We start from the raw sequence: 23,830 nt of genomic DNA on the forward strand, positions 1-23,830 counted from the left end.
ATTCTTTCTTTTTTCTTTAATTTGGGCCAGTTTCTCCTATAAGAACACTGATGGTGGTGTCTAAATACAAGCTTGCTAAATGCAAGAGACTATAATCATTTTAGATTCTAAAGAAAACATCTGATCCTATTATTTATGAACTCCAGAAAATTTGAAGCTGGATGCAATTCCCACGATAACTGTAGGATTTACAGCATAAGCCAATAAAGAAGGTCCAGTTGGACAAGTCAACCTTTCTTTATATATTCACTCACATTCCTTTCCCACTCCATGCTCTCAGAGACCAGGGGTATCCTATTGAATGTTCCTTCACTTTCTGCATCATTCTCCCCATCTCTTCCCCCCTCCCCAGCCTTCTTCATCCCTATTGTCTTTAGTTTTGTTTTAAGTTGTATTAAATTAAAGTTTCCTATGGAGCTGTTTTTTGCCTTGAGAGAAGAAAGCCTGGTATTAGCCCTAATAAACATTGAAGTAGCTAGGTTTCACAAGAGTCAAAATTCAAACTTCTGCTGAACGGTAGAGCAGTTTTTAATTGTTAAGTAATATTCAGAGCTCTCTACTTATGACTGTAGAGCCCTTGAGAGGTATGATTATAACGGAACAGCTTGTCACTATGAATTAGCTCCATGACCTTGTAAAGGGTGCAGTAACTTATCTGTGCAAGTCATTGCATCACTTGCTTGTTGAATAACCCACTGCATAACTTAAATAAGTTACATGTACTAAAGGATATTGCAATGAAATCACCGAAACCTGCATTTCATTTCCTGAATAAAGTAATGCAGACTTTCATCTCTTTACCACTGAAATGACTGTGTATATTATGGTTGAATATTTATCAGCCTGTTGTTAAAATGTCTAGCACAGATAGATTTAAGTTGAAAAAAGTTGTACTTTATATATTTACTATATGAGAAACATTCTTCAGAGAATAAATGAAGTATAAGTGAGAAAAATGAGGAACTGTGCAAATGTGCAGAAGGCATCGTGGCAAACCAAGTAAAAGGAATAAGATTCTTTATTAAAATAGATTTGCAGCTCATGTAGACATACCCACGCAGGCTTTCATCTAGCTAGCTCACTAAAAATAGCACTGAGGTTTTGGTGGTACAGGCTTTAGTGTGGGTTGCACAAATGACTGTGTACCCAGGGTTCATAGAATAAGTAGTCTGAGTTAAGTGAAAAAGTAAAGGACTGAAACTGTAAAAGGTAAATTGGATTTTAAAATAATATTACACTGGTACAGAATACTGTACTTTACATACACTATTATAATATTTTGTTAAAGTCTTTTTTCTGTTGACTCAACTCAGGATTTATGTCTATTGGAACCCCCACCTCTGCTCCAGAACAGTCTCACATGATAAAAAGTACAGTATTGTGTAGTTCTTATGGAATAAAGGGCACAGTAAGGCAAGTCTGTACAGCTTGTCTTGCAATATAGGAGAGCTATCTAATTGCAGACTTTAGCAACTATTTTAATCTAATCATTAAGTGAATCTATCAAAGTCAGGTCAAAATGAGGTCACAGGAACTGTCGTTTTAGTGGTTTAGTTCTAAGAGTTAATCAAGTGTTTTCAAATACATATTATAAGAGAAGAAATGAACATTAAGAGAAGTTCATGTTCATTCACTTGGGAGAGGAAGTCATTAACCAAGTTTAATGTTAATGGTGGTGTAGTTGAAGAGTAACTCTATTCCCTTTGCTACTGTTTTATAACACTGATGTTTTTTCTTTAGTTTTGTAAATAAGATGATTAATTTTCAGAGACTTAAAGGGTTTTTCTTTCCTTGCCTCACATTAATGTTAATGCAGATTTCATGGGTGTATGTCCAAGGTTGAATAGACCTCTGGATATGGACACAAGAGTGAGAATGTGTTGCGTAATTTTTTGGAAACTTGATCTTTACTATAGATGTGCATTTAGCATCTCAACACAAATGAGACTGGTAGAAGATGGAAGGATTGGAAATAGTAATAAAAGTATCAGTGATGAATTAGTGGTTGTTGGCTTCTTATAATGGAGGATTCGGAAGGATACATGTCTAAATGGAAAGGTCTTGCTTCTTTGCTCCATATATGATCTTGTACCAGCGAGCATGGTAGCTTCCTCCAAGTATTTTGGTAGCTTCCAGCAAGTGTGTACTCTGTGGGCAATCCCAGACCTTTTTGAACCTGATGGGTTCACTTCACTTGGGCAAAATGGAAAAAACAATTAAGCTCCATTATGTAGTAAAATAGCTGGAGCACTAGAAGTCACCACCTAAAGCACTGGCCAAATGAAAGGCCTGAGCAAAGAATTAACTTGGTGAGAATTAGAGGGTTTCACTGGGAACTGATTGCAAAAGCAGGGGCTGGGGTATTAATTTGATTTTAGCTGTGTGTATTAGGAAGAAGAAAGCAGCCAGAAAAGTAAGGACAAAGCCAGAGAAGCACTGATAGCATGACCCTGAGAGGAAGCTGAGAGAGAGAGATTATATTGGGCAGAGCTCTGTCTGGAAGGGAGGCTGATAGACAGCAAGGACACTACCTGCTCTGTTTGTCCATACTGTGTTCAGAGAAACAGGTGTTTGTGTCCGTGTTTTGTAAATAAACAGGATTGCATGAAATAAATACCTGACTCTACCATCAATTTCTCCTCCTAATGGAAACATCCTGCAAGGCCTCAAATATTGGTCAACCATTCAGACCAAAAAGGGCAACCTATTGTACTGTTTAGTGTCTGGTCATATTTGGGTCTAGCTGGCTTACTTAACAAAGAATTGTTGCTTTACCTTGGCATGTATTACTGTTGTCCTTTGTGAAGTTGCTTTGCAGATTCCTAGTCCAGGAGTTACATGCCCTGCCATGCAAATCACAGAACCATGTAAAGCAGTAACGTCTCTAAGGAATAGGCAAGTGGAGATGGTGATTTGGAACCAAGAACATAGAAGAGAGTGCTCCCTCTCACAGTTATTCTCTGTCTGTCAGCAGATTTGGTCATGAAGCCAATCCCTCTCTCTTCTTGTGTGGAGTTGAATGTTAGAAGTAGAGAGTAGCTAGCACAGTAGGGTCCTGGTCCATGACTGGAGCTCCTAGGTGCTACCACAATTCAAATAATAATAAAAATAATAATGTTAATGAGTTTGATAGTTTGGGGATCTTGTCAGTTTTTCGTCCCATGTGGGACTTGTTCCCATAACATTGGGTGCTGAAAAGAAAATAGTCTTCAAGAATTGTTCCTCTGATTCAATCAAAATGTCAGCCAGCAGTCGTGACTAATGCCTAAAATTCCAAGCAGATCATCTTATGGTTCCTGCTCTCCTTGGTGTTTTGAACTTGATTGGCTCCACCTCCTCCATGGGATATTGTGTGAGAAATATTGTGTGGGGGGGAGGGATAGCTCAGTGGTTTGAGCATTGGCCTGCTAAACCCAGGGTTGTGAGTTCAATCCTTGAGGGGGCCACTTGGGGATCTGGGGCAAAATCAGTACTTGGTCCTGCTAGTGAAGGCAGGGGGCTGGACTCGATGACCTTTCAAGGTCCCTTCCAGTTCTAGGAGATGGGATAAAAGCATCTTCAGCTAAACACCTGGGAAAACAGGCAGTCCTGTGGCCCAGGTCATCTTGCAAATGGAAGACATGAGTTACAGCAGTAAGATTCTGTATTTGCTTGAGATAGTTGGCACACATCTTGATGGTTCTGTGTTTTTAATTAAATATTTTAAATTTTTGTTTTATAAACTAAAATCTTTCCTGATTATTGTATGGTTCTTTTTATTTTATTGTTTGTGGCGGTGTGGCTTCAAGAAAAGAGGTGAAAGGTTGTGGAAGGGCAAATTTGTGGAAATGAAAGGGACAAGACAAAGAAAGCAAGTGCGCAATAATGTAGGGAGCAAGGCAGAGGAGGAGGGTGTGATGCACATTGGTTAAGAGAAGGGAAAGTAGGGCAGCAGAAGGTAGGTCAAGCACAATAACAAAAACAGTGGTTCAAAATTAAGAAGCTCAATACTGAGATACAGTGAAGTCAGAAGTCTGCTACTGTTGTGACAGGATAGCTTTCTGCTGTTAGTGATAGCTAGTCAGGAAAAACTGGAGCTTTTCAAGAACCAATCCTGGAAAGCTGAGGCTAACAGTGGTTCCAGGAGGCCACTAGGACCAGTTCTTGGGAGTGATTCTTGACAGTGGAGTCAGCAAGGAAGGGTAAGCTGGCAAACCCAATTCCCTCCTCTGGCTCCCTGCCATTTGCTTCCAGTAATGTTTATTTTTTGGCATCTGATCCTAAAATTCACTCTTGTGTAGAGAGTATCTGCACAAAGCTCATGCACCATCTATGTCCCACATAAGTCCTCACAATAAGGTTGAAGTGGAATTTACATGCTACGTAGGTCTTGAGCATAGGGGTGAATGTCACCTGTTGAGTTCAGTGGAAATTGCAAGTATTCCCCACCTCTGAGGATCAGGCACCATGGTGGGAAAATGGTTTTAGTCACAGACAAGCTGCTCTGTTCATCACTTAACTGGGTGCAGTCTAAGACTAATCACAGAACTGAATTGCAGTATTGTGGAGACTGAACTGGCCTTTTGCTATCGAGTTTCCATCATTGCCAGGGGTTTAAAGGGGCATTGTCACCTAGCTGTAGTTTCAAATTTGTATTTAATCTTAAATAATTATATAACCTCATCATTATCCATTGAGACTATTTCAACATCATGTTCCTATGATTCCTTGCTGGATGTTAATATTCTATGAGCTGAATGACATTTTGCAGACCTTAGTGCTTTGTGTTTGAGGCTAGTAAAGTTGAAGGCAGAGGTGGTTTGTCTCCTTTTATTCCTTTTGCCTGTGTTCATGTTAGACTGATATAAATCTATGTCAATATTTTTAAGTAGATTTTGTTAATAACAGAGGGTTGAGATACAGAAACCATACATGGTGAAAAGTAAATTAGATTTTAAAATTCTTTGGTTTTATGGCGGTGGTAGTAGTAGCAGAAGCAAGCATTTTTTTTTTTTTTTTGGTAAAATGTCAGTTTCCATTGGCAGTGTCTGTCGTTTCAAGGAAACATGTATGGTTTGTATTTTTCCAAGTTTTTCATTTTTTTTATTATATTGCCCTGGATATTTTAAAGCTCATTATTTAGTATTGCTTCATCTGCTTTGAAATGGGAACTACAAGCTCGTTAACAAGTGGATAGAAAAGTCATCAATTTTCACAGTAGCTTCTTTTACTCTGAAAAGTGACAACGTAGAAATGTCACTAATTAACAGTCTGTCTATCTAGACCACTAGTACCATAATGAACAATTACCTCACAAACATTAATGAACTTATCCTCAAAGATCACCTGTGAGGTAGGGAAGATTATTATCCTTACTTTACAAGTGTGGAACTCAGAGACAGAGAGATTAAGTGAAAACAATGAGGAGTCCCTGTGGCACCTTAGAGACTGACAAATTGATTTGGGCATACCCTTTCGTGGGCTATAATCCACTTCATCAGATGCACGGAGTGGAAAATACAGTAAGCAGATATAAATATATGATTTATATGAAAAGATGGGAGTTACCTTACCAAGTGCGGGGGGGTCATTGCTAACAAGGCCAATTCAATTAAGTGGTTTCCCTTAGGTCATGTAGGAAATGTGTGACAGAACTGGGAATTAAATACTGATTTCCAGAGTTCCAGTTCAGTGCCTAAACAGCAAGACTAGTTTTCCTCTGCAACCTTGCTTCCTGTGTGTATTCAGAATTATACCTATTCACTTTTTAAGACAGTAAGCTTTTAGCACTTTACCATGTTATCCTATAAATATACTTCTTGCATCAGCAACAGAATTGTGAAGTAAATTCCAATTGCAGAGCCAAATTGTCACCTGTTATACATGTGCCACAACTAAAGGAAGTGAGGTGGCACAGATGCAACTCAAGATGTAATCTGCAGGCACTAGGGTGTGTGGAAGTAACTGGAGTGGAATTCGAAGACAATTGGATTGTGCAGGTGTAATTTAGAGTATAATTTGAAAGCAATGAGATTGCATGGGAGTGAAATTGGAAGCGGGTGAGGTTGCACAGATGTCATCGAGAGCAAAGTGTGGATTTTAGGAACTTTATTTCTGGTGGTGAAACATGAGCAGAAAACAACTCATTTTGATTTTCAGCTCCCAGGCTGAGTTTGAAACAGTAGCAGAAAAAAAATCATTACTTGTAAACTGAGTAAAATTAATAAGGAACCATTAAGAGAGAGTGCCATTTTTACACAGACACTTGTCAGAGGAGAAACACGCTTTAAATGCCTCCGTATTCTACTGAAATGCTATTTAGAACTTATCAACAAATTGCAAAGGCTTTCTCTCTCCTCTGACAGTGTTAGTGCCATAAGAAGGATAAATGCCTCTTTTCTCCAGCAGTGGGACACCATAGTCCCAAATCTATGCTAAATTTGAGCAGATTTTTCTATACTGATAGAAACTACTGCTGTACTTACAGCGCAGACTTCAAATGGCTCAAATAGGCAAGATTCAGCTTTATAGAGCAGGAGTGCCTCATCACTGCTAAGAGGAGTTGCTATAGAAACTGGTGCACCAGAAACAATAAAAAGAAGTGGAAACCAGAGGAGGAAAGCCTTGGGAATTTAAAAAAAAAAAAAAAAGGAAATGAAGAAAAGTCATTAAGACATGGCATGCACATGACAGACAGCAACCCCCACCCAATCCCACTGGAGAGAATTATATAAGAGTTAGAGACAGAAAGACCTATTAGGTTATCCATTCCATTTCCCTGGGGCCAATGCAGCATAGTTCCCTATGGTACATTTTCTGGTATTTTGTCCAGTCTAGCTTTTAAAAGTCCAAAGCAGTAAGGTTTAATGGGGATGGGAGATGTCACTCAAAAGATAGAAATGATTATAAAGCATTTGCCAGGTTAGTTTTACAACATCCTATCATATGCTTTTCTGTTATTAATGGAGACTGTTTGAACAGACTCTTAATTTGTGCTGTGAACTATTTCCCATATAAGACTAAACAAAGACTAGAGAAACTCTGTTTGAAGCACATATTTTAAATTTATCGTTTTCACAAGCTAGAAGGCACAGTCTTTCTAAAAAGTCATCCCAAATTGCACTGCTATTATTTTGTATTATAAGAATGGGGTAGTAAAACAACCCAAAGTTCAGCAGATCTACCACTAACAATAAGTAAGGTAAAAGCTATTCAGGAACTGAGTTTGTGTCTTTCTTGAAAAGTCCCTTTGAAGTATATAACCTCTTCTGGTTTGTGTAGCCCATAAAGCTAACTTTAGCATTTATTTTATTCAGCAGTAATTCAAGAAAGCTACAGGCCTGTATCCTGTAAGACATTGGCTTCAGCAGTTAGCATGAGACTTGAGGCCTATGAACTTTGGCACAGATAAATGGTCCAACGGTCACCCCTACATTTTGGGGAACAGGAAATGGAGTGTGGAAGGGGGAATTTTGTTCATAATGACATCAGCAAACCACAGGAACATGAGCTAACACCAGCTTCTGGATAGAACATCCACAGTTATCTGACCACAAGAGTGCCATGGCAACAAACTGACGTATATGATAATAAGTTGAGATAATTAATATACTAATCTATAGGAGAATGACACCCTAACATTAGTAAGATAAGGAAATACAAATAAGGAAGAAGGGAGAAACCCCTACTGAATATACATTAGATGTAGTGGCGTCAGCATAACTTTTTATAAAATTGTATCCCAGGCTGGGTGCAGTGGGAGAGAGAGAGAGATGTAGCCCTTGTGAGGTGCCAGGATGATGGCCACTGGTGATGATGAGGAAGGTGATGATGACAAGGAAGATCATGGCTAACATTTCAGGTTTTTCTGCCAGGGATGGTGTGAGTATATGGATGTTCAGATGTACAATCTGTATTATCTCTCTCTACCTTACTGGGTTTGAGTGTTTGTGACTTTGCTAAATGTATTAATAAACATTGTAAATATCGAAGGGTTCCTATAGTGTGAGTATTGCAACTGTGCACATCAGGGTTCCCCACTGTACTGTAATTTTAATAATACTGGGCCTGATCTTGGGACAAGAACCTGTTAAACCTCAGAGTGATAACTGGGAATTCTTAAGTAATCAGTATAATTAATAAATAGTCGTTAAATCAGGCTAAATTTGACAACGACTGAATAGTGTTTTGGCATTGTGGCCTTGTCTAATCTGATGCTTTCCGTAAAGTTTTGCACCACTGCACTATTGGTAGTGCTGCTCTCCTGATGATGGGAACTCTAGTGTAGACAAAGCACTGGTATTTTTACCACCATGTTATCTATCTCTGGTAGGTGGCCAAATAGCAAGTGTAAAAAATCAGGATGGGGTGGAAGTAATAGGCACCTATATATGATAAAGCTCCGAATATCGGGACTGTCCCTATAAAATAGGGACATCTGGTCACCTTAATCTTTGTTAAGATCTAATCTAGATGACACAATAGTAAAAATGCAAGTGGTCACCAATGCCTGGTCTACATTATAGCTTCCATTTTTACTACGACTGGTAGGAATTTTAAGAAAAATCTCAGTATAGACATGGCAGGGCAAAATGCTGTTCAGTCATTCTCAAACCAGAAAGAGTTACACACTTCTAAAGAACAGTTTTTATAGGAGAGGCATAAATTCCTGGCTCAGTGTAATCCACAGGATAAACAAGTTCAAACTCCATAATATGCCGAAATAGTTTATTCCAACATAAGTCATTGTTTCCATTATTCAGAAAGACACATGGGCTATGGAAAAACATTATAAGCAAAAATAACCACTTCTGTATTTTCGACTTCGAAGTTGGCCTTCTGCAAAGATGCTATATGCAATCATAAGAGATGTTTGCGGAGGGACAAGTTGGATGGCTCAAAGTCTTAAAAATGGGATGTATAGCCTTGCTTTTCTCGGTCAGCAGTTCAAATCTAATTGAAGCTTATAGTGACTCAAAGACATTCCTGTCCAATATGAAAAGAGTTGGAGGCCTTTGTCCATTTCAAAAGGAGCATGTTCCCATCACAATACACACCACCAAAGTTGTCATTAGTTAATCCTTTGCTGACAGTTTCCACAGAGAGGCCAAGAACTGAATGAGCATACAGCACTAACCTTCTGCCCCAGAGGTACCTGGCTGGATTAAAGCTGACTGAGGCAAAGATCGACCTACATTCCCCTCTCCCTCCCCCCCCCCCTTCCCATTCCACTAGGCTGTCCATAATCCCTCTAGCAAACTCATCTTCTGAACCTTTCAGTGGACTCCTGGCTTACTTCCTTATCCTGAATACTTGATCTTCCTATTAACTGAGGCAGGAAAATTTCACATGGTTGTAAGGGTCCACCATTCCACAGAGCTTGTTTCAGGACTGGGTCCTCAATGAGTAGTAGTCTTCCTTCTATGTCGTTATTAAATTAATGCTCCAGCATGATGCTAGAGGGTGTGAATTTCAGATACAATGTAAATCCTGGATATTGCCAACATAGAATTATTAAAGGGACTCCACTTAAAAAGACACACTTCTGATTTTTTTAATCTTCTACTGTTATTATTACACCCAAGATTAATATTTAACTCAAAGACTTAAAGAGAAAACATACATTTTTCTGTTTTTCAGTTGTACGTTGTACATTTGACAGCACTTTGTGTATAATCAATTTCATTCTTTCAGCTAGAAAGGCAATCAGTTCCCCATGCTGTCTATGTGCATCTTTCACACGGCAACAAGAGAAAGAAAATCATTTTTCAAAATAATAAAATGTGATTACAAAAGCACAAAACTGGCGGGGGCCTGAGGGGCATGTGGAGCACTAAGAACTGCTTTTAATTCACTTTTTAAATCTACTGGGTTGCAGATTTCCAGTTGACAGTGTTTCTCTGAAGATCCTATGCACCTTCTGCAGGAGAAGGGATGTTAGTCCCAATATATTTACCAAATTCTAACCCAGGTGACCTTACAGACCTACTTTGCCCCAGTAATTTCAGTTGAATGTTATTCTTCATTCTTTTGCCTTCTCCCTTAAAAATATTACCACTGTAGTGTCGCTGACATAGAATGCTGCTGCATTTCCAACCAATTGATAAGTTCACTTCATTGGTTGACAGTGAATCTTGTATACATGGACCAAATTCACCCCTTTAGTCTGCACTTTGAACCAGCAGAACTTAGGCTACAGGTTTTCAGCAGCAGAAAGTCAAGGGAGGAGTGGTGGGATACAGTAGCCAAGCCAATTATAAACCCTGTTCCACTGAGGGATCTTGACCCGGCCACCACAAAGCCAAACATGGTCAGGTCAGGGCTAGGTCAGGTCAGGGCCATTCAGGAGGTGCACTAAATCAGCAGATTTCTTATGGAGCCTTCACCAGTCCCACAAGAACTTCATGGAAGCTGCTTTCTTTAGAAAAACCCAATTGGAGGAGGAGCAATGGTACCATCACTTGCCTTCTCCCAGTGGTGAAAGCCTCCCTAACTGTAACTGCCCTAACCTATGCAGAGGATACAATGTTCATGTCCCTGCACCCATGGTCTGAATCTGGTCCATGGTCTGTAAAGCATGTACGCCTCTTTCATGAGGAAAGGTATCATATACAATTCATGGTCTTATTGGATCATGTTACATATTTTGTCCTTCATTCTTACAAGGAAATATACATATATAACATATCAGAACAGAAGCAGGAGTAAATACTAAACCATTATCACTACAAGAGTCTAGCCAGTGACCAGGTCAGCTCCCCAGGTGTGTCTCTTATACACCTCAAATAAACTGTGTGTGTTTATACCTCTTAAAAAAAAAATTCAAACTCTTAGTAATCTCATGTGGGTGGTAGACTGTCTACATAATCCCCAATGCTTCTGTGTGTTACTGTTCTCTCTACCAGAACAGAAATGCATTTGTATTTCTGATCTCCACCCGCCGCAGGAGGTTTCATTCCCTCATTACATACTGTATGAAAGTATGGAGGTGGAACAATCCTTTCAATGAAATGTGATAGAATGAAGTCATTCCGCCCCAATGTCCAAAACATAAATGAATGCTTAGCACTTTTCATTGAGCCTCCCAGCACCCTTGTGTGGTATGTATGTTGGCATTACTAGCTCCATTTTACAGCTTTGGAAACATATTGCTCTAACAAACACTAAGTGCTTTTGTCTGTATAAACAGTTAGACCGAGGCAAGTTGGCATCTGAATCAACCTCACACTAGCCTGCTGTGGACTGACTGACACGTGTTAACAGCTCATTAATGCTCTTTGAGCTCATCCCATTTCAAAGAGGGCTAGATAAAAGTGCTTTAACAAACTGTTATCGTGTATCAGCAGGGTCCACATGGACCGCTCGCTCGGCAGGATAGTACGGGGTAGATTCCAGCTTGCAGTGCTGTAATTGTTCATGTAGACAAGCTCTAAGAGTAAGGACTGGTCTACACCACAGAGTTAGGTCAACGTAAGGCAAGTCACGTTGACCTAACTCTGTAGCCGTCTACACTAAAATATAGTTCCCACTTATGTAACTCACCCACTACACTGACTTAATAACTCCATCTTCGTAAGGGGCATAGTAGTTAGGTCAACACAATCCAAGATTTGTTTTATAATGTTTCCTATTTTGCAGGTAAAATGTACAAATACTCAGGCTCAATCTTTATTTTAAAATCTAAATTTAAGCCCTAGGGAGAGAGGGCAGTTATTTAAAGAGGTGCATAGAGGGATAACAGTGGGTAAGGAGATGAAATAAGGAGAAAATGTAGACTGGTTATAGGGAAATTGATACAGATTAGGCAGGGCTGCACAGAGGTTTTTGGAGGCCTGGGACAAAATCCGAAAAGGAGGTCTCCTCACCCTTCCAAAAAAAATACCATTGAAGGGAGGCCCAGGAGGCAGGGGGTTGGTTTGGAGAGTGAGCCAGCCTACACTGATGCTGCAGCAGTGTCTCAGCTCCTGTCCCATGGGGCTGGGCTCCGCTCCCCACTCCAGGTGTTGCAACCTGGTGTGCGAGGTCACAGCACCACCCAGGTTTGGCCTGGTGGGCCAAATCTGAGTAGTGTTGTGACCCCACACCTCAGGTCACAATGTCACTTGGTTTGGGGGCCTTCTCAGATGGGGGGCCTGGAGCAAACTGCCCTTTTTGCCTTACACCCCACCCTAGGCAACTTTGTGATTAGGCCGTGAATTACCCTTGTAGTAAGACTAAAGCCTGGTCTACATTAGAAAGTCATACCAACAAAACTCTCCATTCTTCAGTAAAGCTTGGTATGCATCCATACTTAATTGTGTCTCCTACAAACAAACATTCCACTTTCTCCAGCCGTTATACCTGTTTCCAGAGCAACATAGGCTCCTTGCAGTTCAGTTCTATTGGCATGGTGGCACTCTGGATTCACATGAACCTACATCCCTATAAGCAGTCCTTCAGCTGCAGCCCCACAAAGCAACATTCCCTTTAAGAATTCCCTGTCCAATAGTACATTTGATTGAATTCTACTGCCCCGTAGGTCACAGTGGCCAGAAGTCCACGTCACTTTTAACTGCCCAGTGCAGTCTTCTTCACGGCCACATCTGTTCCTCTTACCAGCCACCATTTTGCTGAAAACATGGCTTCTTCCGCTCAGTCTGATGCTGTTGCTTTGTCCAGGAAGGAGGTGCACTGTGGGGAGAGGAGCCATGTGCAAGCACAGCTACCGCCCTCCCTCAGAAACAAGAATATTTACAGTGACTTGGAAAGGAAATGGTGAAACTCTAAATTCACTCTTGGGTCAGCTTCAGTTGAATGTCTCTAAGCACTGCATCCTTGCAAATACACAAGGATTATATGTGCTGCCCTTACAGTGGAAAAGAGAGCTACTTTCCTCTTTGCTGCATCTGAGTTTGCGGTGGCGAGTTTGTAAATGTCATATGAAAGTGTTTGATTATAGGATAAATCAGAGGGAATTGTGGGCATTTGACCCCAACCTTCAGAATACCCTGAGGTGTGTGAGTATCCCACAACGTACAACAAGAAGGTCAGATCGTGTGTGTGTGTGTCTGTCTGTCTGTCTGTTTGTTTGTTCATTTAACTGTGTACATGAGACAATTAGGAAGGTTAGTTAGGATATCTGGGTGCAGAGGTATCAATATGTTGAGGACACTTAGCTCTGTACCTCAGTCATGCTTGATCTGAAAAGAGCAGTTGAACAACCAGCCTCGCCTAGGAGACCGTTTTTATTATAGGTGGAGCTGGTAGCACTGCTTATTATTAAGGTTGCCCAATGCTTCCCATAACAAGATCCTGTTTTCAGTTGCCTACAAAAACAGGACTGGGACAGGGAAAAGACTGAAGAGGACATGGGCAGAAGTGATCAGGTTTGAGGAAACAAGATATAGACGGGTCTGTGACCACTAGAGCACATTGCTTTCCAGAACCTGGAATGGAACCCCAGACTCCTATCAAAAAGAACAGGAGTACTTGTGGCACCTTAGAGACTAACAAATTTATTAGAGCATAAGCTTTCGTGGACTACAGACCACTTCTTCGGATGCATATAGAGTGGAATAAATATTGAGGAGATATATATACACACATACAGAGAGCATAAACAGGTGGGAGTTGTCTTACCAACTCTGAGAGGCCAATTGAGTAAGAGAAAAAAAAAAAAAACTTTTGAAGTGATAATCAAGATAGCCCAGTACAGACAGTTTGATAAGAAGTGTGAGAATACTTAGAAGGGGAGATAGATTCAATGTTTGTAATGGCTCAGCCATTCCCAGTCCTTATTCAATCCTGAGTTGATTGTGTCTAGTTTGCATATCAATTCCAGCTCAGCAGTCTCTCGTTGGAGTCTGTTTTTGAAGTTTTTCTGTTGTAAGATAGCCACCCGCAGGTCTGACATTGAATGGCCAGACAGGTTAAAGTGTTCTCCCACTGGTTTTTGAGTATTATGATTCCTGATGTCAGATTTGTGTCCATTAATTCTTTTGCGTAGAGACTGTCCGGTTTGGCCAATGTACGTGGCAGAGGGGCATTGCTGGCACATGATGGCATATATCACATTGGTAGATGTGCAGGTGAACGAGCCCCTGATGGTAAGGCTGATGTGATTAGGTCCTATGATGATGTAACTTGAATAGATATGTGGACAGAGTTGGCATCGGGCTTTGTTACAAGGATAGGTTCCTGGGTCAGTGGTTTTGTTCAGTGATGTGTGGTTGCTGGTGAGTATTTGCTTTAGGTTGGGGGGTTGTCTGTAAGCGAGGACAGGTCTGTCTCCCAAGATCTGTGAGAGTAAAGGATCATCTTTCAGGATAGGTTGTAGATCTCTGATGATGCGCTGGTTTTAGTTGGGGGCTGAAGGTGACAGCTAGTGGTGTTCTGTTATTTTCTTTGTTGGGCCTGTCTTGTAGGAGGTGACTTCTGGGTACTCGCCTAGCTCTGTCAATCTGTTTTTTCACTTCAGCAGGTGGGTATTGTAGTTTTAAGAATGCTTGATAGAGATCTTGTATGTATATAGATCTTGTGTGTATATATATCTCCTCAATATTTATTCCACTCTATATGCATCCAAAGAAGTGGTCTGTAGTCCACGAAAGCTTATGCTCTAATAAATTTGTTAGTCTCTAAGGTGCCACAAGTACTCCTGTTCTTTTTGCGGATACAGACTAACACGGCTGCTACTCTGAGACTCCTATCAGTTACTCTGTTAGCTCAAGTGGTAGAGGTCTGTGTGGTGGAGCTAAAAGATCCAACCCTGCTGATAACCAATGTGGGGGCTGATAAGGTTTCAACTGGAGTATTGTGTCCAGTTCTTGGTGCCACATTTCAGGAGGGATGTGGACAATTGGAGAAAGTCCAGAGGAGAGCAACAAAAATTATTAGAGGTCTATGACCTATAGAGAAAGATTGAAAAAACTGAGTTTGTTTAGTCTGGAGAAGAGAAGACTGAGGGGAGACATTATAACAGTTTTCAAGTACATAAAAGGTTGTTCTCAGTAACCTTTGAGGATAGGTCAAGAAGTGATGGGTTTCAGTTGCAGCAAGGGAGGTTTATGTTGGACATTAGGAAAAACTTCCTGTCAGGTAGTTAAGCATTGGAATAAATTGCCTAGGGAGGTTGTGGAACTTCAGTCATTGGAAGTTTTTAAGAGCAGATTAGACAAACGTCTATCAGGAATGGTCCAGTTATTCCTTAGTCCTGTCTTGAGTGCAGGGGACTGGACTAGATCACCTATTGAGATCCCTTCCAGTCCTACACATCTGTGGTTCTATGATTATGTCATATGATGAAATTTGTTTTTTCAGTTTGTTTTTATAACATGTAGGAAATTACACACAAAATAACTGTGTTAAAAGAACCATAATTAAGCTTGAAAAGTCAAGCACTAAAAGTTAGGGAATTAAGATTGCCTAATTCAGCCCCCGTAGTATGTATGCTTTATGATACAGTCTTTAGTTACATGTTCATGTACTGTTTTTTTCACAGGACCCCCTGCATTTTTCAGTGTACAGAAGGGACTTGCTCTGGGGATACAGTAGAACCTAAGCCCTTGTCTACAATACAGGGAAAAGTCAATCTAAGCTACGCAATTTGAGTTATGTGAATAGCATAACTCAAGTCGACATAGCTTAGATCTACTTACCATCAGGGCTGGCGCAACCATTGGGCGACCTACGCGGTCGCCTGGGGCGCTGCGATTTGGGGGGCGGCGACCGTGGTGGTATTTCCGCAGCGGGACCTTCCACCGCCTCTGTGGGGAGGCGGCATTTTGGGGCGGGACCTTCCGCCGCCTAGAGCAGCGGAAAAGCTGGCGGCGCTCCTGCTTACCATGGGGTCCATACTATGGGAGACGCTCTCCCATTGACTCCCCTTACTCTTCTCGATCCAGTGGAGTACAGGAGTCGATGGTGGGGGGGGCGAAGGAGCGATTTGTGGTCGATTTAGCAGGTCTTCACTAGACACGCTAAATCGACTGCTAATGCATCGATCCCCGATAAGTGTAGACAAGCCCTCAGAGTTACAAACGCCTCAGGAATGGAGGTTGTTTGTAACTCTGAAATGTTCATAATGCTGAACAAAATGCTGTGGTTGTTGTTTCAAAAGTTTACAACTGAACATATACTTAATAGAGCTTTGAAACTTTACAATGCAGAAGAAAAATGCTGCTTTTAGCCATTTTAATTTAAATGAAACAAGCACAGAAACAATTTCCTTACCCTGTCAAAGCTTTCTTTTTAAACTTTTCCTTTATTTTTATTTTTTTTAGTAGTTTACATTTAACACAGTACTGTACTGTATTTGCCTTTTTTTTTTTCTTCCTGTGCTGCTGCCTGATTGTGTACTTCCGGTTCTAAATGAGTCTTGTGGTTGACTAGTCTGTTCGTAACTCTGGTGTTCACAACTCTGTTTTATTGTATATGAAATGGAGCAGGGATATTCTTGGTTATGACATACTACCCCTGCACGCTGCTGCCAGTTTTGTTTAGAGTTTGAAATTTTGAAATGTTTTGTTCAGAGTTACAAACACTCTCCATTCCTGAAGTGTTCATAACTCTGAAGTTCTACTGTACTGCTAAAAGGAATATAAAATCAAATGTCCAAAAAAAATGTATTTACCACTGATCTAATCAGGAATCAAAGATTTGCATATTATATTATCTTGTTAGATTAGCTCCAAGGTAAATAATACTTTCTTATGAACTCTGGAGTTGTTTGCATGTGTGATCTGAGTGGTTAACATTGTTCTGTTCCAGACCTCAGTGTTATTGATCTTTGAGAAGGTAAACAAAAAAAGCTTACTAATTCTTGGCATAATTTTTCAGGCAATTGTTAGCCAGGGTTTGTCATTTAGATAACAATATTGAAAATACACTGAGCATATACATTAAATTACATGACAGCACAAAAGCAAGAACAACTGAAATGTGTATGTATTGTTTTTTGTAGCTTCTTTTATTTTTAAAAAACATCAAACTACTGTAGCTATTTATAAGCTACAATTAAATCTCTGTGCAAATCACTTTTTCTTTTTCATTTTGGAATAAACACAGCATAAAAAGTTAGGGGAAATCTTGAGGTCCTTTGCTCAGGTTTACTCAGCACTACCATAAAAGTTTTCCCTGAGAAAGGATAGGAGGTTTGCCAGATTAGGAAGTTGACCCTATTGGTAATTAGTCTGTAAATGTTAGTATAGTCTGAGTCTGAGTGAAACAAGTGTCTTTCTGGTTTTAACCCTACTAGTGTGCTCCTCTGGCCAATTATTGTGTTATTTAAAATGATTATTTTAAAAAAATAAGCCAAAGTAAACAATCAAAATCATTAAATTATGCTGAATCTGGAACTAAATCAGAAAGCTTTACTTTCCTGGATTAGTTAATAGTTTACATTTTCCAATGAAAGAGCTTCTATTCCTGGGAGAGATGGGGTAAATGTAGGGTTACCATTCATCCGGATTCTGCCGGACATGTCCGGCTTTTTTGAGTTAAAAATAACGTCCGGGGGGAATTTGTAAATGTCCGGATTTCCCCACCCCATGCAGAGCATGCACGCTGACAGGGCAGCCGGACGGATCGTGCCACTCACACGGAGCTCCCGCAGCCAGAGCCCCTCCTCCGCTTTCCCCTCCTCTCCCCTGCAACTTGAGATCACTCCCCTCCTCTCTCTCCCTCCCTTCCCCCCCCTGCATTCGCAGATCGCTGGCCGGCCGTTTGCCTCGGGCCTCCAGCAGTCTGGAGCTCCGACCCCTGCTCCCCTCCCCTGCTGCCGAGTGCACTGCTCTGCAGCACTCTGTTCTGAGCGGCAGGGTAAGGGGGCCAGGGGGTCAGAGAAGCGGCAGGGAGGTTCTGGAGGGGGTAGTCAAGAGACAGGGAGCAGGGGGGAGGGTTGGATGGGTCAGGAGTTCGGGGGGGGCTGCCTGGGGGTTGGGGGTGTAAGGTTTTGGGCAGTCAGTACAGGTGGGGGGGGGTCTCAGGAGGGGGCAGTTAGGGGACAAGGAACAGGGAGGCTTAGGTAGGGGGTGGGGTTCTGGAGGGCAGTTAGGAGCAGGGGTCCCAGGAGGGGGCAGTCAGGGGACAGGGAGCAGAGGGGTTTAGATGGGTCAGGAGTTCTGGGGGGGCTGTTAGGGGGTGGGGAGTGGTTGGATGGGGCGTGGGAGTCCCTGGTGTCTGTCTGGGGGTGGGGGTGTGGATAAGGGTTGGGGCAGTCAGGGGACAGGTAGGGGGTAGGGACCTAGGGGTCCAGTTAGGATGGTGGGAAGGTCTCAGGAGGGGGCAGTCAGGGGACAAGGAGCAGGGAGGCTTAGGTAGGGGGTGGAGTCCTGGGGGGTAGTTAGGGGCAGGGGTCCCAGGAGGGGGCAGTCAGGGGACAAGGTGTGGGGGGGAGGGATGGGGGTTCTGAGGGGGCAGGAAGTCGGAGGGAGTGGAAGGGGCAGGGGCGGGGCTAGGGCAGGACGGGGGCGGAGCTAGGGCGGGGCTCCTCCCGTCCTCTGTTTTGATTGTTGAAATATGGTAACCCTAGGTAAATGGGACTTCCTTTGACAACCTTTTCATTTTAAAACCAAGACTAGTTTGACAGCAAGATTTGTACCTTCCTAAGTAAATATTACTATTTAACCGTATGACTTGTGGAAGCTTGTTAAGTGACGTGACTCACCTAGATAAAGTTATTTTTAGAGATGTAATTTGTACGGTTTAGAAGGAAAAAAAAAAAAAGGCCGGTAAAGAGCTAAATCCCTCATTATGGTTTACAGAGCTCATGAAACAGCATCCATGCAAAAGATGACTAAGCAAGGGTCTATTGCCATTTTCAGGAATTTACAGACATGAGTCATCCACTTATTGTCTGCAGATACACCACCAAGGTACTTGTGAGTCAGCTTTGATTTGGAAATAGCACTTGCATTCACCATGAATACTTCTTTTGTGTTTCTTAAGTATCTAAATACTGTGGCTAAATAAAATGCAAAACCAAAGCTTGCTGTTGTAATCGTCACAATTCAGATGCTCACTTAAGAAAGTGTGATTTATTTTGCACTGTGATGCATTCTAATATAGTAAAATATAAATGTGGTCTGCGATAGATATAATTTTGCCAACACTTAACTCTGTCCCCTTGTATACTATACAGAAGCAGATTTGATCTGTGTTCTATAATACATAGTTATATCATTTGTATAACCAGCAAAGGGCAAAATCTTCTCCATCACACCTTTGCCACTGCCACAAAAACACAGGTGTGACCAAGAGCAAAATCTGACCTTTTATCTTCAAAACCCTTTGTAAATATTAACTGATAACATGTTTGCTTATTTTACATGCTCAGAAAACTTTTGGGCCGAATTCAAACTTGACATAAGAAACAACTACTACTTTATTAACTCCAGTGGACTTATGTCCACTGTGCCAGCAATGAATTTGGCCCTTAATGTCTACTTCTGAAATAATAGCTGGCTATTTGAAATGTATAGAGCAGGTTAAAATTCAGGGCCATTTCCTGTTTACTTGAATTATAGGTGTGGTTGTGCTCCATAATTAGGGTCACATTTTTGTTGATGAGGCTCAGCTCACATCCTTAATTAGAGAAACACTTGGTTTAGAAAATGGGAGCTCTGGTTATACTTTGTGTTCTCAGGTGGACAATAGCTTTGGAAATCAAAGGCAGCCATCATTACTTTTCAAGATTTGGCTTGAAGTTCAAGGTGGTACTGCTCTTGGCCAGGAGTGGACAGTTCAAATTTAAACCAATCTATTTTGATGGTCTGGTTCCCCGGTTTACATTATATTTGACTCCTGAAAACCTCTATAAATGTTTTGGTTAAGAAAAGGAGGAAGCATTTTCTTTCTTTCTTCTTTTGCTGTACCTCTGTTGAAAAAATACTCTGAAAGATGAAAGGCTAATCACAGAAAATGAGAGCTTCTCTGAAGTGACAGCAATGTCTCTATAGTGCTTTTAGACCGTAGCTGTACTGCTAGATACTTTTTCTGAAAAACAAAGCTTTTGGTTTAGTTAATGGAAGGAAAAATGCTATTACTGCCTCTTTCACGTAGTGAGAAGTTTTCAAAATCAAGCTAATGGAGACCTGAAAGTCTCTAGTAAAAAGATAAATGAAATAAATAGAGATAATATGATTTAATTTCTTTACTGGAGTTTGCTATCCTTTATTCATACTTATAAGCAAAGAAGTGTTTCATACCACTTGCACAGTTATTTGAGGGAGGGTGTTCCTCCTGAAATTGATTCTGCAGAGAGAGCAGATAAAGACTGTACTAAGAAATGGAGTTTAAATTACACAGCACTAAACAAAGTAAACTTCCAGCTTCAAAACTGAGAACCAGTCTCCTGGGGTTTACGTTGCTCTCTACAGAGCAGCTCTTTTGATTCTTTGGCATAAGAGTAATGTCTGTGAGAGGGAGGAACAAGTAGTTTGCTTACTGATAAGTGGCTTATTGTGTGGCAATTCTTTTTCAGGGATATCATGCATTAACCATGCTACCAAGAAGACTTTGACAAAGTATTTCATTTTTGAATCTAACTTTTTTTTTTCTTAAACGTAGTAATGTTCTTCCCCAAAATTGATCAAACTAACTCAGTCCATCATGTTACCTCTTAAATGTATCAAGCAAGCATTTGTGTGGGCTGAGTCCTCTGGTTAATTGGTTTTGTGTACCTCATTACCATAAACATATGAAGGGAGTGACTGTGGGGTTGGCAGGCTTGATTTGGAGCATAGGGAAAATAAGGCTTGTCCAGTTCAAAGAGTAGGAAAATTTAGGCTAACTAGCAGAAAATCTTTCTGAGATTGCTATATCTTAGGCTGTGGAGTAGGCTTTCAAAGGAAGTGGTGGAAGCATCCTATCTTGAAATATTTAAAAATAGAATACACAAAGCACTAGCAAATATATTGGAGGAAACAATCCTGCTCTGGCATAGAAATGGGATAAATCATTTACTAGGCCTGTTCCATTTTTAAGTACATCTGACATTATTCAGTCAGGATCCTTGACGTCTCATTAGGTAGAATTGTGAAGTCACAAATGAAGATTTCTGAGATCCCAAGTTCCGATGAATGAGCTACGGTCTTACAAAACTAAATGGGTGAGAATTTGTTCTTTTGTCTCTTAAGGTTAGTGGAATGCATCATTTTGGGATATTAAATGGGATAGTGAGGGATGCTTTGAGGGCCAAATCTTGTACCACTAAAGACAATGCATGTTTTGCCATTGACTTCAGTGGATGCAGGATCAGGCCGTAAAAGTAAATACTGAGATGGATGTATGAGTAAAAATCTTAAAACCAAATAGGGAGATTTTTTAAGTCTACCAAATATAAAAGAAGACCCAAGAAAATGTTATATTCTAAGAATACATTTGGGAATTAAAAGGTTAAGTTTTACAAATTGAAGAGCCTCTGGAATACTCTCCATTATAGACTGGTTTGTTGATCTAACAGACCTGACTAATCTTGAGATGGCCTCCTTCCTTTTGGGTGATAAGCAAGGGGAGTTAAAAGAGATAGGATCTAATTCTGGGGACACTTAAGAGTAAAACATTTCTGATATCAGTGACTTTGTAGTTTTAGGTTTCAGAGTAGCAGCCGTGTTAGTCTGTATCTGCAAAAAGAAGAACAGGAGTACTTGTGGCACCTTAGAGACTAATAAATGCTCTAATAAATTTGTTAGTCTCTAAGGTGCCACAAGTACTCCTGTTCTTCTTTTTGTAGTTTTAGTTGTTTATCTGACTGAGAGTTGGGATTCCTTTGTTCTGTTCTAGATTCTGCAAGTGACTCAATGTGACCTTGATTAAATCACTTAACCTCTCTGGGCGTCAGTTTATCCATCTGTAAAATGGGGTTAATAATACTTGCATCTCCCAGGCAAGTTGTAAGGATTAATTATGGCTGATAAAGCACTTTGAGCTCATCAGATGAAAGATTCTATAAAAGTACAGTATTGCTCTATTTCGCAAAACAGAATGTGTATTAACATTCCTGAAAGTAGAAACTAAGCTGGAAAAATACAGACTTTAATGCAATAATCATTAGAAAAAGAAAGAGAAAAAGAGAGAGAGAGAGATTGAACTAGTGGAAATACTGTGATTAATCTGTAAATGCACAATAAAACCATGTGTCATTTGCTTTGTAAAATAAAATACTTCAGTAAACATAAATCGAGTCAGACATCGACATAATATAATTCATGTTTATTGAAAGTACAAGAAGAGATATTAGAATTCCCCAGCATTTTTACTTTTTTCATTTAAGATCTGGTTAGGTACATTTCTTAACCTGAGTTTAGAGTTAATAGGTAGGAATGATGTATTTCACAATAAAGATGAAAGCAAGAAAAGATGTCTCTTTCATTCCATCTTTTTCTTTTGCTGTCTTTGCAGTTGACCTACCTCTGTACTTTCCTCGAGACCAGCCAACTCTAACATTTCAATCAGTCTATCACTTCACTAACAGTGGACAGCTGTATTCCCAGGCCCAGAAAAACTACCCTTACAGCCCACGCTGGGATGGCAATGAGATGGCCAAGAGAGCAAAGTAAGTCAGACTATCGTTTAATACCAAAAGTTTCATTTATTAGAGGGTCAAGAGTTGTTAAGTATTAGAGTATAGATTTATCTGTATGCACTGGACATTCTGATATGAGACACTGTTTTTGTCTAGCGTTTTCCTTGGCTATATTTGTGTTGGAACTGAATGCAGTCTTAATATTCACACATTTGAATGTAACTTACATGTTTATATTTTATTATTAATAATCAATTATTATGATATTGCCAAAGGACCAACCAGTGGGGCCCCATTGTGCTAGACACTGTGCAAACAGTGTAATAGCTAGTCCTGCCCCAGAGATCTTACAATCTAAATAAATAAGACAGACACAGGGTTGGAGGGAAGGGTGTCACACACAAGCAGAGTCAACAGTTTGAAGACAGAAAATGTCATATTCATTCCACAATTTTTTTAGGTGGGTTTCGTTAGTGGGGGTACGCTAAACAGAAATAAAAGTGAAGGGGAAGAAACATTGAACAGAAGAGGGTAAGGGAGACAGGGTTGGGGAGAAGAGGCTAAGGGGCAGGTGTGGACCGCAGCTGAAATGAAGAGATACTGAAAGATGGGAAAGGGAATGGGTGGAGCAAACAGCCAATCAACACAGGGCAGAGAAAATCCAGTTAAACCATGGAAAGTTCTCTGAATCTCCCTGCTTTGACTGCTTCTTTAGCTTCTCCTACCAGCTGGAGACTGCACTTCTTCCCCAAGGCCACATGGTAGATTGGCCGAGAGGCACTACCTGGATCCCTGTTTCCCCAGAGTATGGGAGGGTCTCCCCTGCACAGTTCTGGGTCTGGGGGATACTGAGGGGAGCAGTGGCCTCATTTTACCCTCTCCCCCCAGTGTAGCAATGGGTTGCTTTGCACCTGCTCCTACTGGCTGGAGTTTCTGATTGTAGTCATCGTATTTACAAATTCAAGCATAACTAAGTATAATTTAGACATTTATATCTTGGTACATAGTACAATGTTCATGTTAATTACTGTTTTACTTTACCGCAAGCGCCCAAGTGCTATAACTAAAACAACATAGAATTAACACAAAGGTGTAGATAGGATATAAACCAGAATATAATGTTTAAAATAAGACTTAAAAGCGAGGCAATGAATAAGCAACACAAATTTCACCTAGATGGAACTATATGGGCAAAGGCCCTGTACTTAGATTTTACAAATTGTAGAAATGCTGAAACAGCAATAACTTAGAGTACAAGTTGGACTACAGCACATATAGACATCCATTATATAAATAAAATAGCCTATCAGAATGAAGGGCTTTGAACACCAGAATCAAAAGATTTAAATG

General features: G+C 40.6%; 1 protein-coding gene across 2 annotated transcripts in view; it reads left to right on the forward strand.

The window, feature by feature from the left end:
- BABAM2 (BRISC and BRCA1 A complex member 2) overlaps nt 1–23,830 on the forward strand; it is a 308,755-nt gene that overhangs the window by 253,585 nt on the left and 31,340 nt on the right. For both annotated transcript variants that reach the window (XM_008174875.4, XM_008174880.4), the window contains exon 11: nt 22,357–22,510. In XM_008174875.4, coding sequence (XP_008173097.1) covers nt 22,357–22,510 — 154 coding nt within the window. The remainder of the gene's footprint in view (nt 1–22,356; nt 22,511–23,830) is intronic.

Source organism: Chrysemys picta, chromosome 3, assembly GCF_011386835.1.
Source record: "Chrysemys picta bellii isolate R12L10 chromosome 3, ASM1138683v2, whole genome shotgun sequence".
In the NCBI taxonomy this organism is placed as follows: Eukaryota; Metazoa; Chordata; order Testudines; family Emydidae; genus Chrysemys; species Chrysemys picta.